At 38.6% G+C, this 18,222-nt stretch overlaps 1 protein-coding gene across 1 annotated transcript in view; it reads left to right on the forward strand.

Moving 5' to 3' along the window:
* Nars2 (asparaginyl-tRNA synthetase 2, mitochondrial) overlaps positions 1 to 18,222 on the forward strand; it is an 85,718-nt gene that overhangs the window by 41,822 nt on the left and 25,674 nt on the right. The window contains exon 7 of the mRNA XM_051192263.1: positions 13,077 to 13,209. Coding sequence (XP_051048220.1) covers positions 13,077 to 13,209 — 133 coding nt within the window. The remainder of the gene's footprint in view (positions 1 to 13,076; positions 13,210 to 18,222) is intronic.

An 18,222-nucleotide genomic window follows, 5' to 3' on the forward strand; every position in this document is an offset into this window, starting at 1 on the left:
CAGTCAATAAAGTATTTGTGCCTGGTAGTGGTGATGCACGCCTTTAGTCCCAGCACTCAGGAGGCAGAGACAGGTGGATCTCTGTGAATTCAAGGCCAGTCTGGTCTACTGAGTGGGTTCCTGGACAGTCTCCAAAGCTACAGAGAAACCCTGTCTCAAAAGAAAAAAAAAAAAAAAACACTGAAAGTATTTGCCATGCAAGCATAAAGTCACGAGTTCAATTCTCTCTCTCTCTCTCTCTCTCTCTCTCTCTCTCTCTCTCTCTCTCTCTCTGTGTGTGTGTGTGTGTGTGTGTGTGTGTGTGTGTGTGTGTGTGTGTAGTGGTGCATGATTGCAGTTCTAGCACTAGCCTGGCAAAGACAAGTAGATCCTTGGGGCGCATTAGCTACCTCCTCGGGTTAGGGAGAGATCATCTCAAGAAAACAGGATGGTTAACACTTAAGGAAGGAATGACACCTGTGGTTGATTTCTGGCCTCTGTATTTACACACACACACACACACACACACACACACACACACACCCCTACCTACCTACCTCAAGTCCATCCTTTGAGGGACAGTAGACAAAAGTTACTGTTTGTGAAATGCAATGCCCATTGGTGCTGTCAAGAAGCAGCTACTGATCAGTTAACTAGGGAGATATCAAATTAATCCTTAGTAATTAGGCCAGTATTGGACAGTGATTAGATCTATAAAAAAAGGAAAGCAAATATTGTTACTTCTTTCAATCTTGTTTAAAGTGCTCAGGTACCTTTAATTACTTTTTTTTTTTTTTTAAGAGAATGAAAATCTGTGTGTGTTGTGTGTTTGATGAACAGAATTTTTGCCTTTTGGAAATTTTTATCCTCACTAGTTTTTCTCTGAAAATAAATCCATTTATTCAACAGTGATTTTATATTCACCTAAATTGTAGGTAACTGATGGACATGAAGGAGGATATGGAGAGGACATCCTACGATAATGTTATCCGGTCCTCTCAATCAAATAAATGCTCCTATTAGCTGAAGTAAATGCAGTCAGAGAGAGTTAAACTGGAATTCCGTCATCTTTACATACTTATGTCATAAGCCTAATATCTGGCCTCCACTTGGTCACTATAAAAACAAAGTGTAACAACTACCTTTTAGAGCTGTTGTGAAATGTAGTTCGATAACATACAAAGCCAAGCACTTATCACAGTGTGGGCACTGACTTGTTAGGTGCTCTGCTGATGGCAATATTGGCAGTTGGGACCTCTCTGGAGGACTGGGTGACACAAAGAACTAGTGAAAGTAGTGTGGCCAGGAAGAAACAGCTGACAGATAATTTTCAAGTTGTTTTTACAACAGAATAGAGTTCCCAGTCCCAGTTCCAGAGGATCCCAATGCCGTCTGACCTCTGAGCACCAAACTCAGTGTGGTACACATACATACAAATATAAGAAATCTTTGTGAGGGGCTTGATCTTTGCTCCTTTAAAAAAAAAAAAAATGATAGTGAAAAAAACTTGTTTTTTATTTCTTTCTATCTCATGAATAAAAGCTAATAACAAATAAGATTGCACAGATATTGGTTAGTTTTATTTTCATTTCTCTTGACATTGCCACCTACTATATCTCCCATGATAGATTGTATCCTGAAAAAAACAAAAGAAAGAAAGAAAACACAAATTTTGCCTTTTGAAACAGGTGAATAGAGTAGATAAGCAGATGTGGAGTTATATAAATGTCTATAATTTGGAGTATATGCAAAACCCCAGCAAACCTTATTTCACATTTATATGGCAGGTTTAGCACATGAGTTATGATAGAAATGCTTTTGTTGTTTTTGAGAATTCCTTTATTGAGACTAGTTTTTACTTCTGGAACATTTTGTTTGTCTGCTTGTTTTTGTTTGTTATTTGTTTGGTCAGGTGTTTGTTTGTTTGTTTTGTATTGTTTGATTTTGAGACATGTTTCAAGCAGTTTTCCAATCAGCCTGATCCCACTGCCTCTTCAGCCCCCAAATAACACACAGAAACTCTGTATTAGATATAAAGCTGTTGGCCTGTTAATAGCATTTCTTATTGGCTAGCTCTGTCTTAAATATTGACCCATCTCTATTAATCTAAGTGTTTCCATTTGTCTTATCTTACTAGAGAGAGGGTCCAGACTTCTTCTCTCAAGTCCCTACATCTTGACTCTCCTCGTCTCCCAGAATCCTCCTTGTCTCCTAGTCCCGCCTATCTTTCTTTCCTATTTGCCAACAGTGCTTTATTCATTAACCAATAAGAGAAACATATTTACAGAATGGCATCTCCCATCATCCCCTCTTTTCTCTCTAAAATAAAAAGGGTTTTAACTTTAACATAGTAAAATTACATTAACAAAAACAGTTATTAAGCAAGAACTATAGTTAACAATAGTCCATTAACATTATCAAGAATTAAAGAAAATACTCTATCATCTATCCTTTCTTTGTGATTCTAAAGTCTTATAAGTAACTTATCTTTAATCCTAACTAAGGAAAACTATAACCATAACTATTTGTCTTCAACTCCCTCAAAGACCACAGAAGGATAATATATAAAGTCTAGAAATAACAGAGACAACTCACTGCCTGGTCAGTCACCAGAAGTTCTTCTGTAAAATTCTATCTTCAGCCTGTAGGCCATAGTGTGTCTGGCAGACTTCTCAGCAAAGCAGAAAACTTTAAACTGTCCACCTGTATTGGCAGTTTGTCATTCATTTTTCTCTGTGTCCTGCAGAATGTCTGGTGGGCTCATGAAGCAGGAACTCTGTAGCAATGTCTATCTTATATTACCAGTCACTTTCCTGTGGGTCCTGCATGTCCAGTTTATACAGCATAAAGTCAAATAGTCCAGACAAGAGCAGTTTCCTGCCCAAATGGCTAGTCTTGCCATACTGGAAGTAAACTCCATAACAAGTTTCTTTGATGTCCATCTTCCTTTCTGATGTAGTTTGTGTTTCTAGGACCAGTTGTGCCTCACTGTCAAGAAAAACCCTAAACCATTTTAAATGCCATATTCTGTATGTCTTTGAAAGGTTTGAAAAATGCCTATCTATCTCAAATACATCTCTGTATATCTAGAAAACCTAACTCACCTAACTGTAAGTTTTGACCATTATAGGTAACTATCTATAATCTGTACTAAATTACCATTACATTTTTAAATAAGCTATATAAACACAATACCTAAACAAGAAGAGAAATATACATATCACAAATTTGACCTTAAGTTGTATCAATAAATGAAAATCCATTCCAAAACAAAGTATTCATTTCTTTACCATAATCCCATTTTTACCTTTAAAAATAGATTGGTTATGATCATTAACCATTTATAACCAACACCATTTAAATGAAAACAAACATTTATAAACAATATTTGGGAATTTGGGTGTTGTTCTTTCCAAACTGCTTCCTGCTGGTAGGAGGTACTGTCTTGGGGATCCTAAGAAGCAGAAATCCTGGCTGTAGTGGTCTGCAAGGATGCCTTGTTCCAGCTGTTTTGAATGATGGATCACCTGGGATACTGCTTCAGGGGGTCTTGCTTGATCAAACCATGTTAGTCTGGAAGGAATCCACAGTTTTTCATTTTCTGTGAAAATAAAAATAGAAATTCTTTCCCCCAGTAACCTCTTCTTAGACTTAAATTTTGAAGTCAAAGCATTTTTAAAATATATAAATTGGATTAATTCAGTAGCATTGATAATCAAGTGTATTGTTGTTCCTTCCTTAGCAATTGAGCAATTCAAAGACAACAAAATAGCATACAGTATCCAGACTCTGCATATTTTCCAGTTTTATGTGGCTTTTTTATTACTTTATTTCTTTTACTCCTATTATTTTCATTTATTGAGACAGGGTTTCTCTGTGTAACTTTGGCTGCCCTGGAATTTATTCTGTTCACAAGGTTCTCTTTGAAATTACAGAGATCTGCTTGCCTCTGCCTCCTAAGTGCTAGAATTAAAGGTGTGTGCCACCATACCTAGCTACTCTCTTTCTATTTTTTTTAAACACTTTATCCTGTTTCTTTTTCTCTCCCAAGCCTATGTATATTTTTAAACACACTGTAAACCTTTAGAGGTTTTTCTTTATCTGAATCTGTCTTTACTGTAAATCTTTATCTCCCTCTTTTATCTACTAAACAACATTGCTAAAATGAAAGCCACAGCTGTATTAGCCGCCATCCAAGATGGCTGGAGTATGTTTACAACCAGCACTGAAAGCTGTGCTCACTGCCTTGGTCTATGCTGCCATCAAGCAGCATGCTGCCTGCCAGCTTGGAGATGTGGTCACTGCCACTGCCAGCTGTCCTACACACCATTCAATTGTTAGCAGGACTTCTTAAAAACTGTGAGGTTTTTTTTGCTTATGCCAAGTCAGGAAATTTCCCTTAAAGGAGCCACACAAATCTCTGCTTGTCTCTAGCAAAACAGAGCCCAACCGAGAAAAATGCTGCTACCAAGAAGACTTGTTTATCTCTGTTTTTTGTTTGTTTGTGTTTATTTGTTTTTGCTTTTAAAATCCTTTCTTAAGCTTTTGTTAAGTTTTAAGTGAAAGTTCTTAGTACCCACATTGCAGGCGCCATTTTGTTACAAGCAGTTTTCCCACCAGCCTGGTCCCACAGCCTCGTAGGCTCCAAAATTACATGCAGAGACAGAGATGCTATATTAGATATAAAGCTGTTGGCCTGTTACTAGCGTTTTTTATTGGCTAGCTCTGTCTCAACTATTAACCCATTTCTATTAATCTAAGTGTTTCCACGTAGAGAGGGCCCGGACTTCTCTGAAGTCCCTAAATCTTGACTATCCTCTACTATATCTCCCAGAATCCTCCTTGTCTTCTAGTCCCGCCTATATTGCCTTCCTATTTGCCATCAGTGCTTTATTCATTAACCCATAAGAGAAACATATTTATAGAATGACATCTCCCATCAGAGACAGGGTTTCTCTGTATAGTCCTGGCTATCCTCAAACTCACTCTGTAGACCAGGCTATCCTTGAACTCACAGAGATTAACCCAGCTTTTATATGAGTGCTGGAGATCAGAACTCAGGTCCTCATGCTTGCACAACTTTAAGCCTTCTCCCCAGCCTTATCTTACATTATCTTGTGTCCTGAAATAGAAGGCAAAGATGTCCTGATTAACTGTCAGGACCACAAGAAAGGATTTGGGGTAAAGAAAAAGAGCAAATATGCGGATCAGGGAATGGCAGTCCTGGAGATGACAGGTAAGTGCTAGTGGGAAAACAGCTGTGGATGGTGACTTAACATTAACTGTTATCCTGTAATGCTTCTGAGAACAACTATTTCAGAAAGGAATAGGTTTGAGCAATTAGCTTACTCTCCTGCCATCATCCCATTTCAATACTGTTTCAAAATTCTCTTGGGAGAGATTAGCATATTTCATAGAAAGTTATCTTGTTCATTTGACAAATAACCACAGACTGAGGAATACCATAATGAACAATTAAGAGTAAAATCTATTAAGTATGAAAACAAAACAAAAGATTGGGAGGGGTGGCTGGAAAGATAGCTTAGCAGTTAAGAACATTTGCTGGTCTTCCAGAGGACCCACATTTAATTCCCAGCACCTGCACCTACACAGTGGCAGTCTCAGGGAATCCAGTGCCCTATTCTGACTTCCTCAGTACCAGGGGCATATCCATGGCACACAGACATATACTTGCAGGCCAAACACCCATACACATAAGATAACATTTTTTAAAATTAAAATAACGTAGAATCTTGTCACAAAATTTGAAAACTCATTACAAAATGAGTATCAAGTGGCCACTGTACTGTATATAAAAATTATATTTTAAAAGGCCACTGTGAGCAGCAGTTCATGTTGTTATTAAAGCTCATATTAGGATTGACCTGGGTTGTTTGAAGAACACTGAAGACAAACTACAAACTCAGGAGAAGAATGAGTTCAAGTTGTGACAAGGAAACAGTTGGTTAAATGATGGATATCTGCATCTGGACCTTAGAGAAAAAACCCAGACAGAGAATGTAGGATTGTAAATTGTAGATAGTTAATTGGAATTGTTGACTGAGGAAGACCATATAGGGACAGGGTGAGAAAAGAGGAATGTCTAGTGCTGGATATAAAGCTCAGCAGGTAAGTCTAACATGCCTGGAGCCCTAAGTTTGAATGTCAATACGGCAAAGGAGAAGGTTCAGGGACAAGCGTTGGTGAATGTTAATATTTAATTTTTTCTATTCATTTATTTTAATCCTGGCCACAGTTTCCCCCCCCCCTCTTCTCCCAGTCCCTCCCAACTCCTCTGTTCCCACTCCTCAATCCACTTCTGTTTAGGAAAGAACCAGATATCAACAAAACATGGCATATTAAGTTTCAATAAGTACTTTTCTATGTATTAAGGCTGGGCAAGGTGACCCAATATAAGGAATAGGTTCCCAAAAGCCAGTAAAAGAGTCAAAGACAGGCCCTGTACCCACTATTAGGAGTCCCACAAGAGGACCAAGCTACATAACTGTCACATATATGCAACCTAGGACAGTCTCATGCAGGCTTCCTGGTTCATGGTTCAGTCTCTGTGAGCCCCTGTGATCCCAGGTTAGTTGATTCTGTGGGGTTTTCTTGTGGTGTCCTTGACCCCTCTGGCTCCTACAATCCTTCCTCCCACTCTTCTGCAGGATTCCCTGAACTCTGCCTAACGTTTAGCTGTGGATATCCGCCTCTGCATCCGTCAGTTGATGGATGAAGCCTCTCTGATAATAATTGGGCTAGGCACCAGTGTGGTCACAGGAGATGAATATAGTTCAGGGTATGTATCCGCTATTGCAGAGAGTCTTAGCTGGAATCTTCCTTGTAGGTTTTTGGGAGATTCCCTTCTGCCAGTTTTTGTCTGACCCCAAAATGTGCCCCTACTTCATTAGTCTCTTTGAGTTTTTAGTACTCTCCCCTTTCACCACCCCCCTTCAACCTGATGAATCATGCTCCCATCCCCATCCACCCTCAGTTCACTCAAAACATCATCTATTTCCCCTTCTCAGGGAGACTCTTCTACCCGTGAACCTTGTTACCTAGTCTCTTTGGATCTGTGGATTATAGTGTGGTTATCCTTTATTTTACAGCTAATATCAACTTATGAGTGACTGCATAACCATGAATGTTAGTATGTAATAAACAGGCAAAATAAGCATGTAAAAGAAAAGGTAGAGGCCAGATATGTAGGAGGAAAACCTGAATACAGTGTTTGGTATTTCAAACAAATGGGATGTTTGGAATAACAAATGAAGACCATGTATCCCTCATCATGAAGTACGGGGAAGGCTGTTCATGTTCTAGCTCCTTGCCACCTCCTTGACCTCACCCCTTACCAGACACCCTGCACTGGTCTGCTCTTGCTTTCAGTGCATGTCAGGCTCTTGCTGTAGCCTTTTTAACCCATGTCAGAGAGTAGCTAGCACTGAAACCCTTGTAACTGTTGTTGCCAGTTTGTTGTATGACTAAAATTAAATTTTGCTTGGGTCTCAAATTCAGTTCCGAGTAAAATATTGAAGCCTAGTTAAGGAAAATCAATCTTTTTATGAGATTTATTTATTGTGCTTGTGTCTGTATGTGTTCACGTGTGTGTGCATGAACATACACACGAACACTCGTGCACATGTGGAGGTCAGAGAACAGGTTACGAGTGTTGGTTGTCTTCTGCCATGTGGGTCCTGGGGATTAAACTCAGGCTTGTTCCTTCACCCACAAAACCATCTCACTTATCTGTAAAACTTTGAAAATGTGACAGTGATGTTGTGTACAGAAGAACTTTGGATTCCAGAAAGCAGCCTTTTCCTAAAGCAACAAGCATATTGAAATGATGAGGTCACATTTTATACCTTCCACAAGTACTAAATAAAATAATGGGAGAAAGCTGAAAAAGAAGTGTCTGGAATCTACTCTTGGTCAGTAATGAATGCCAAATATATTATGGTATTAATAATGCATTGTACACAAGATAGTAAAATAGACTATCTTTTTGCATTTCTGAAAATTGAACTTAGGTCCTCGTGTATTTTTTTTTTTTAACTTTTTATTTTAGTTTCAGTAAGCTGTCCTGGCCTCCCTTAAACTTGCTCTGTAGCTCAGTCAGGCCTTGATTTTGTACTTTCTTCTTGCTTTAACTTCATAGTTGTTGGGGTTTACAGGCAAGCTGACAGTCACTTTCTCCCATCCAACTACTAACCAGACAGGCTGAGAACAGGTGCTGTCTGAGTGGTAGAGGAAACACTTAGCAATGCCTGTACAGTAGATGGTGATGTGGAGGCTGGGGGATTAGCAGGAATGCTGACTGATGTCATGCTGATTAAATTCTCCAGCTAAAGATCAGAAAATCTGTAGTCTTTAACTGTGAAGCTTAAGAATAAGCTTCAGTCACACATTCAGTGAACATTCTGTGTTAATCTACTTAGCAACTTGAGGGCTTCAGAAAACTTCATGAGAGAGAGTGGCCTCTGTAGAGCCGTCTCTGTAATTTCACTTATTTTCCCAAAGCCATTTTTGTGCTATCTTGATTGATGTGTATTGAATGTACTTTTGTTATCTTAAACATCTACTCTAAACTCATGACTTTCCTTATATAGCTCTCATCCCTCCATAATTTGACACAAAAATGGTTTTTAGGGCCAAGTGTTTTCTGCTGATCTCTTCTTGAAGCAGTACCGACCTTTCACCTGGTTTTGTGTCTTATTTTAGAAATAGCCTTGTTCTCTGGTTTTATTTTAAATGTTGCTTGGTTTAAGCCTTGCTACACTCGATCTAACCAAAAGACCTAAAAGTTTTCAAGCTTTGCTGCAAAAGGCTTCACAATTGTGGAAGGCAGAAAAAAAAAGGGGGGGGATGGAATAAATTAAAATTAATGCTTACATGTAGATCTGAAAACAAAATTATTGCAAAGTACACTACAGATCCATACCGAGTCTCTCTGCCTATAAGAGTTTGAAGACCAGAAAGGCTGAATCACTTACAACAGTTAACAAACTGGTTCTAACATACAAGCTATCCATAATGGCAGTACAACCTCTACTTAACCTTGTTATCTTTGACAAGGGAGAAAGTACTATGAATTTTTCTTTCTAAATTTCTGAGCTTGTAAATGTTTATTTAGTAGCACGGCTGTACTGGTATCATTGTCAAGGTGGTATAACAGTGTATCTGGACTTGAGTCTAGTCTCCACCACTCATCCGATTATGACTCTGAGACTTATGGGAAAGCTTCTTAACCTCTGTGAACTTAAGTTCTTTGTTCTGGAAAAGAAGCAGTAATACGTGTACATATATACATATAAACAAGCAGTAATGCATATATATAGATATAGATGTAGATATATATGTGCATATACATGTAAGTCAACTCCAAAGAGGTAACTATAAGGTTCTTTACTTTTAATTCCTAACCCACAAAGATCACTCTCTAATGATGGTCTCTACCATTACTGCTGTTAATGTCACTATTTCATAGGAGAACACTGGGTGTCCATGTAGGGTGACCTTTATTTCTTAGCTCAAACTACTTAAAAGTTGGATGCTGGATTAGGAGTTTTTGTTGTTGTTGTTTTCATATACCTTCTAGCTTATTTTATCTTTCTATTAATCCAGAGTAAGCACTATTGTCACCATTTCTGGCTTAGGGTGTTACTTAAAATCTTGACCATCTCGGTTAGAGTATGAATTTTAGTATAATTAAAAATTCTGAGGCCAGGTATGCAGTTCAGTTGGTAGAATGTGTCTACCTTGCACAAAACTCTGAGTTTGATTCATTACCACTGCATAAACTGGACCTGGTGCATGTCTGTTACTGTTATTCCAGCACTGAGAGAGAGGGTAGAGGCAGGAAAATCAGAAATTAAAAATTATCTTCAACTACATAAGAAATTTGAGGCCCTACGTACGGTATACCAAACTTTGTTGACTCCCCAAGGGAGGCCCTATCCCCTCTGGGGAATGGATGGAGTGAGATGTGGGGAGGGAAAAAGGGAGGAAGGGTAACTGGGGTTAGTATGTAAAATGAAAAGGAATTAAATATAAAAGGGAAGAAAAAAAGAAATTGGAGGCCAACCTAGGATATATTAGGTCCTTGTCTCAATTTATCCCATTGCACCTTATATGGACTTGCCATGGAAGAGGCAGTTGCCCTGGTGATTTGAATTTGGAGTTCTGGTTAAAACCAGTCTTATTTGTACCTAATTCTCTAATACAGATAGCATGTATCTTTTGAGTAACAAACCTTTTTTATATATCAGAAATTCTAAAGTAAATTTTAGCTGTGCTGCCTGCATGTTTATTGGAAAATTGCAATAAGATGCACTTGAATGTAAACATTTGTGTTTATACAGTGTATCCTTGTGAGATAGGCCAGAATTACCATTTTTACAAAGTAGATACTATTGGCAGCACATCTTGAAGAATATAGCCCTAAACTGGAAACTCAGCTTGTACCATTTGGATTTATGCTTGGAGTAGATCAGAATCTTTGACCCATTTTAATACCTATTTCAGCATCCATTTTAAGTACTAAGTAGCAGCCACAAAAAGTATCTGAGTGTTTTGCTTTTTATCATGTTGCTGTATGAGGTTGCTGTGCCTTCCCAGTTGATGCTGAGGAAGCCTGTCATCATCATTAGCACTCATTCAGTGTGAACACCTGTTTTAACTAGGCACTAGAGATGCAAACATGAATAAAACATGATCCCTGTTCTGGAAATTTTGAGTTTTCTGTGGGAGAGGGCGATATTTAAAAACCTAATTACATATCAAAATGAGCCACTTTACATAATCATATATGGATAAAATGTTATAGTAATATACAGGAGGGATAATAAGTTGGAGGAGGGGTGATAAAATTTTAAAGATGACATATTTTGAAGGTTGGGTGGGAATTTGTGTTTAGAGAGAGAAGAACAAGGGTGGAATAAAGGATATTCTATGCAGAGATGTAAGGGAAATGTCTTCAGAGATCTGATAAAAGCTGCCTGAAGAGAGAAGTTTGAGTTTTATTCTTTTGGTGACAGTCATTGAAGATTGTTTTTTTCTTGGTTTTTCAAGACAGGGTTTCTCTGTAGCTTTGGAGCCTGTCCTAGAAGTAGCTCTGTAGACCAGGCTGGCCTCAAACTCACAGAGATCGGCCTGCCTCTGCCTCCCGGGTGCTGAGATTAAAGTCATGTAACACCAATGCCCAGCTGGCATATATTTTTTTAATTCATATATTTTCTATAGTGTGTATACTGACCATGACAAATAAAGTAAGTTCTGGATCCTTAAAAAAACAAAATTTAAAATTAAATCCTTAAGAAATAGTCTTAATTTATATACTTATTGGGTATCAATCGTTGTCTTGTTGAATATGAGGGAATATATACATATTAAAGAATGAAGCTACAGTATCTACTCTAGGAGGAATTTAAAAACCAGGGCACGCCCCCATTTAAATAATTGAGTTGTGTTTCTTTTTTAAATTGAGAGGGTAAAAAGTTCTTCAAAAGCCAATTAAAAGATACAAGTGGTTGTAAAGGATTTAAGCGGGCTCTAAATAGGTGAATTGTTATTATTTTTAGATTATTTATTCTCTTACATTTTCATATGTGTATACAGTATATCTTGATTATACCCACCTCCAGTTCTCGCCTCATCCTTCTGAGGAACACCTCCCAACATATCTCTCTCCTGTCTCTGCCCCCACCCTGTGTGTGTGTGTGTGAGTGTGTGTGTGTGTGTGTGTGTGTGTGTGTGTGTTCATGTGTCTGTGTGTCTTGTCTTTCTGTCTGTAACCCAGTGAGTCCAGCGAATTCATGAGTGTAGTAATCACATCATATCCAGAAAATATCTCACAGCACACTTTTCTGTCGCCTGGCTCTTACATTCTTCCTGCCACATTTTCTTTGATGTTCCCTGAGCCTTGTGGCAGGGGGTTGATAAAGATGTCCCATTTAGGAATGAGCACTCAACAATTACTTATTCTGAACACTTTTACTAGTTATGGGTACCTGTATTACGGCCCACAGCAGAAAAAGGCTTCTCCAGAAAAGGTTGAAAATAGCACACTAATCAATGGGCATAAACATAAATACTTATGATAATTTAACATCATGTCCATTTAGCAAAACAATAGTTGGTTCCCCTTTAGGCCAATGACCTTCCAAAGCATGGACTTTTGGCATAAATTCAATCCTGTGGAGCAGGCCCGAGATCTAGTCAGAAAGCAGTTGGTTACCACCATAACCTTCATACAACTGTTGTACCAGTGGTGGGTCAGATCTTGCCTAGCAGATCAGTATTGTAACATTCAGGGTCCAGTATTGGGTAAGACCATTGATGTCCTTCCCCTCAGTGGCTTGCATATCTCCATCTAGCACAATGAAAACTAGTTAGCAAGGAGGAAGTTTTCAAGTCAGTTCCAGCTTGATTTCTCTGTGTCCTTGCAACTAAAGTGTTCTGTGTCTTTGACAATAGGGTCTTATAGACTAATTTTGGTGGACAGCCAAGAGCAGAGGCAATAGCCTGTGTTGTTTTGGGAGCCTCTGGGGCCTCCTAGATCACCATCTATCTCAAAGAGAGGCACTCCATGCCTGGTACTGAGATTTTCATTTAATAACCTATGTCTGCCAGAGGATGTTAACGTGTTTATAACATCCTTCCTTTGTGTATTTAAAAATTAAGTTGAGCACACCTTATCCACATGAAATTCTAGTTTTCATTGTTACTAACACAATTCTGTTTATTGGGCTGTGATATTTTTCCTTTACTTTGTTCTTGATTGCTGTGAAATGTAGTTGCCTGCTGTTTAAGGCAGCTGCAGTAGAGTGTACCCAGAAGTGGTTATATTTCTATATTTAGAAAACCATAGAGTTTATAAAGCAGTTGCAGATTCCTTTGGGATAAAATGGTTTCTATAAATGTAACATTTTTAATGAAACTATTATTATCCTCCATTAGAGAAATAGAGCAGCTAATATATGTGGGTTTGTGGGCACAGCATAGATGCAAAACATATTTTCTTAAGAGCTAAGGGTACTTTAAATACTTAAAATTAATTATGTGTATTCTATTTTTATGTTCTTAATCTTGAATTGCAGAGCTTTTACCCAAGTATTTACCTTTGGTCCAACATTCCGAGCTGAGAATTCTCAGAGCCGGAGACACCTGGCAGAATTTTATATGGTTGAAGCAGAGATTTCTTTTATGGAAAGCCTTCAGGATCTCATGCAGGTAGGTATATAGTTGCCATTTTCAGGGATCTCTGACATTACAGTGCATTATAGAGATTCATGGGGTGGGGAAAAGAGTGATGTTTAATTAATTTACCGTAATTCCTACTTCACAGAATAGTTGAGAATTATGCAGATGGTGGGCGGGGTATGTGTGTGTGTGAGAGAGAGATTGAGAGAGACAGACAGACAGACAGAGAAAGAGAGAGAGAGAGAGAGGATGAGAATGAGTATGAATACTCAAACAGGTCAGTTGTGTTGGATTCTCAGAGCTCAAGTTACAGGCAGTTGTACACTATCTATATGGGTGCTTGAAACTGAACTTGGGTCTTCAGTTAATCACAGCTGAGCCATTTCTCTACCCCTGGTTTTGTTTTGTTTTTAAGATTCGTTTTATTTTCTATGTATGAATGTTTTACCTCTATGTATGTGAATGCACCACACATGTGCCTGGTGCCTTGCAGAAGCCAGAATAGGGTATCAGAGCTCCTGAACCTAGAGTTGCAAACAGTTGTGAGCCTCCTACCATGTGGATACCAAGAACCAAACCCAGGTAAGAATGGCAGATGCTCTCAACTGATGTCTCTCTAGGCCCTGCTTGCTGTTAGAGGTTTTAAGGGAAGCTTTTGGGAACAATATCTGTAAGGAAAGGATTGGAGAAGCGTTGAGTAGAGGGGAAAGTTGATCTATGCTGCATTTAGAGAGACCTTTACCTTTTCTGTGAGGAAGTTAGGAGCTAGAAATACTTTCCCTTAGGAGAACAGGGGGATGGGCTTTTGTGCTTTCTCCAATCAACCAGTTATTTGACATGGTTAGCTAGCCTCAAAGAAACATAACCTTGAGTCAGACAGTGTCTTTAGGCTGACAGTTCCGAAGAGTCCATCAGCAATTAACATTGCTGGGTAGCATATTCGGCCATACATTGTAATGGCTTCCCCTGACTTTTTTAGATCAGTACCACCCATGGGACATTTCTGCTTATTCCTACAAGTGATGATGGGTAGAGTAATTACTGCTGGTATGTAATGGCTAAAGACCAAGATGCTCTTCAACATCCTATTACTCATAGAATTAATTCTCTTCCCCAGAAGAATTACCTAGTTCAAATGTTAATAGTGCCTGTGGAATAACCCTGATGCTGATTGTACGGAGCTAAGGGCTGAGCCTTAAAAGATAGTATGCGTTCCTTAAGCAGCTTTATTTGAGCTCACCACCCATTGTTTTTTCTTCCATTAGATCTGAAAGCATTGTAAGGAAAGGAACTATTCTCAGACCCACCCCATATCTGTTTCCACCACATTTATACTGCCTCAGCATACATACCAAAGGGAAAGGTTATGAAGATAATGTGCTTTACACATGACTGGATTTCAAAATGCCTTTATTTCCTCAAATTTTTTCATAAGAAAATTGAGAAATGGACATTTAAATACCACTTTAGGAAATGTAAACAGAATTGGGTTCCAGATTTTCATACATTAGATAAAGGTACTTGCTGCCAAGCCTAGTAACTTGTTTGATCCCTGGGACCCACATGGTGAAAGGCAAGAACTGATTCCCACTGACTTTCACTCAAGTACCACAGCATCACAAAATCAATGAAAAATGTAATAATGGGGCTGGAGATTGTTCTATGGTTAAGAACAATGACTACTCCTCCAAAGAACCTGGGTTTTATTCCTAGTGTCCACATGTCAGCTCACACCATCTTTAACTCCAGTTCCAAGGGATATGATGCCCATAAGCATCAGGCATGCATGTGGTCTATAGTCATACATATAAACAAAACACCCATACATCTAAAATACAAAATGTAGTAATGTTTTTCATATATATTTCAAAATAAGTCTGAGAGCAATAAAGAAGGTCAGATGACATCAGAGAGGTGAGCAGATATGTGTTCAATGGCTTTGGATAAAATGGGTCTGGGAGCAGAGGCAACCCTGCTTACACTGAGAAGCACGAAGTGACTTCAATGACAGTTGGATTTATTAGCATCACATTCATTTAAAATTTAAGTTCTAAGGCAAGTGTTCACCTCTGTTACTATGACTACAGTCAAAATACATAACAATTTTGGTATTACAAAATGACTCCAGCTTGCTGCTGCCTTCCATTCTAACCCCTCCCACTGTCAACTGCCAGTCTGCCCTATCTTAAGTAATTTGCCCTTTGCAGAATGTCATGTGAACTTCAGCAAAGTATGCATATTCCTGACTCTGTCTACTGCCACTTCATGTACTATGTATGTCTCAAATTCTCCTGTTTTCTGTGTAGTGCCCTGAGGCTGATGTACCTCACTTGTTTACCATTCACATTGGGGAACATTTGATATAGTTCAGTCTTTGAAAGCAATGAAAAAAACTTGCTATAAACTCTCATGTGCAGGTTCTGTGTGAACATAGTTGTCATCTCTCTTGGGTGAGGTTCTAGGAGAGAGTCTTTTTTTCCAAGAACCTGTCTGGTTTAAAAGTGACTGTTTTGCATTCCTACAAGGAATATGCAAAGGCCAGTTTGTCTGCTCACCACCAGTCCTTAGTCTGGGGTGTGTTTGAATACACCTATGAAAGAGACAGACAGTCAGACAGACCTACACACATAAATGTACATGTGTTCACACAGAGAATGGATGAATGTGTGAATCTCTTAGCTATGCATCAGCATCTTACAGTTTTATTTTGTATTTCCCTGATATCTCTTGAGGCTCTCTATGTTAAGCATCATTTTATCTGCCTATTAGCCATCCATTTCTAGTCTTTGGTCAAGTTGTTTGTTTTCTTGTTGTTGAGTTTGATTATTTGGGTTTTTTGTTTTTTGTTTTGTTTTGTTTTTGAGACAGGGCATCACTATGTAGCCCTGATTGGCCTTGAGCTCGGAGCTCTGCCCCTTTCTACCTGGTGAGTACTGGAAAGTATACACCACCACACTGGCCCTTTGTTGTTGAGCTTTGAAATTTCTTCATTTTCAATGTAAATTCCTTTTCAAATACGTAATTTGCAAACATTTCTCCCATTTTGGTGGCTTATCTTTTCTCTCTCTCTTATACACAGAGAAAAAGGTTTTATCTTTGGTGATCATTAATTTGCCAGTTTAGAACTGGCACACATCTCCAATCCTTGACTTAGAAGGCAGAGGCAGGAAGATTTTAAGATCCAAGCTAGCCTGAACTACAAAGTGAGGTTCAGAAAGACAAAACAAGAATTACCATAAAAATTTCAAAAAAAAAAAAAAAAAAAAAAAAAAAAGGATCCATGGTTCACGAGATATGGTGGTGTGCACCTTTAATCCCAGCTTTTGGGAGGCAGAGGCAAGAAGAGCTTGGTGAGTTCAAGGTTATCCTAAGATCTGGGACAGCCAGGCTTACATAGAAAGATCCTATCTCTAAAAAGAAGGAACAGCTGGGTTGGGCAGTTTGCTACATAATTGCACAAGAAGACCTCTGACTAATTGTGAATCTCAGTGCCGACTCATGAAGCTAGCAACAACTGAACACAAACTGGATGAGAATGAAGTTTAAAAACCAGTAAGATGGCCTGGAGTGGTTACAAGCACTTGGCCATGTAATCCTAATGACCTGAGTGCAGTCCTGGGAACCCATGATGGAAAGAGAGAACCAATTTCTGGAAGATGTCCCCTGAGCTGTACTTATGCTGTAGTGCACACCTACTGACACCCACACAGTTAAGAAGAAGAAGAGGAGGAGGACGAGGAGGAGGAGGAGGCTGCTCAAATATTAAAAGAGAATATTAAGGTTTTGGTGACAGATTTGCTACTTGAGTTACTCTAACAGTGGTATTCAACATATATTGTTGAATGACTTAGCCAATTAGACTACAAATCCTTTTCCTTGAGACAGAAAAAGTAATCTCCTCCTCCTCATTTTCTTCCTTTAGAGGAAAAGATGTCTGTAAGATATCTAGCCTGAGCTGCAAAGTGAGGCTTCTTCAAAAAGACAAAACAAGAATTACTATAATAATAAAATCTCAATATATATACATACATATACATATTCATATATACATATATATATGTGTGTGTGTGTGTGTGTCCATGGTTCACATGATATGGTGGCATACACCATTTCTTCTGTTCTATTCAGTACATTTAAGTTTTAACTTGGAAGGTTAGAAAAAAGAATTTTTCCTTCATGAGTTAATAAGTAACTAATTCCTAAAGACTACTTTAGTAAATTTTTAAAACATCTTATACTCACCCTTCACCACAGTTTCTGTTTTTATCCAATGTATTTATAGAACTTAGTCTGAAAGTCAGACTTTAGGAAGGAAGCAGAGGTTTCCATCTTCAAATTAAATTTACTGCTCGAAAGACAGCAATTGAACAACCCAGGTGGTCAGTCTTGTGTTCCTTCACAATGCAGAAGGACCACCCAGTCCAGCTGCTCTTTGCCCTCCTGCTATGTGTGGGCTTTGGCCCTTGTAAATCATTCTGTTACTTGGCTATGTCTTTATCTCACTGCTGTGTTGCAAGGACACAGCAGCTGAAGCGAAGGACATTTACCCACTAATTGTTCCTCCTTTTTCAAGGCCCCTAACTTTACTCACCTCTCCATTAGATTGGTTCTGACCTTTTCCTTTTAGAATTTAAATATCCTTTATATGGTACTTTGGGTGCTTTTGAAACAGGATCTCATATATCCTAGAGTGATTTTGAACTCTTTATCCTGTCTCCACCTCCCAAATGCTAGGGTTATAGGTATGCTGCTACCATACTGCCACACCTCCTAGTTGATGCAGTGCTGGGAACTTGGCAGCACCCCACACACACTAAGTCCTATACCCAGAGCTATTTATATTTATAGTGTACATCTTTACAATAGTTAAATATCTCTCTCTCTCCTCTCCTTAGAATGCAAAGCCCTCAAAGTTTTGGCTTGGTTTTATCTAGTCCCTCCAACTTTTTCTTTACACTTATTTCATTTTTGGATTCTGACTTGCTTTTCTACCCCCCAAATTAGTCATCATTGCTGTTTACACTATTGGTGACTTAGAAACTC

This window comes from Phodopus roborovskii, unplaced genomic scaffold (genome assembly GCF_943737965.1).
Source record: "Phodopus roborovskii unplaced genomic scaffold, PHOROB, whole genome shotgun sequence".
NCBI lineage: Eukaryota > Metazoa > Chordata > Mammalia > Rodentia > Cricetidae > Phodopus > Phodopus roborovskii.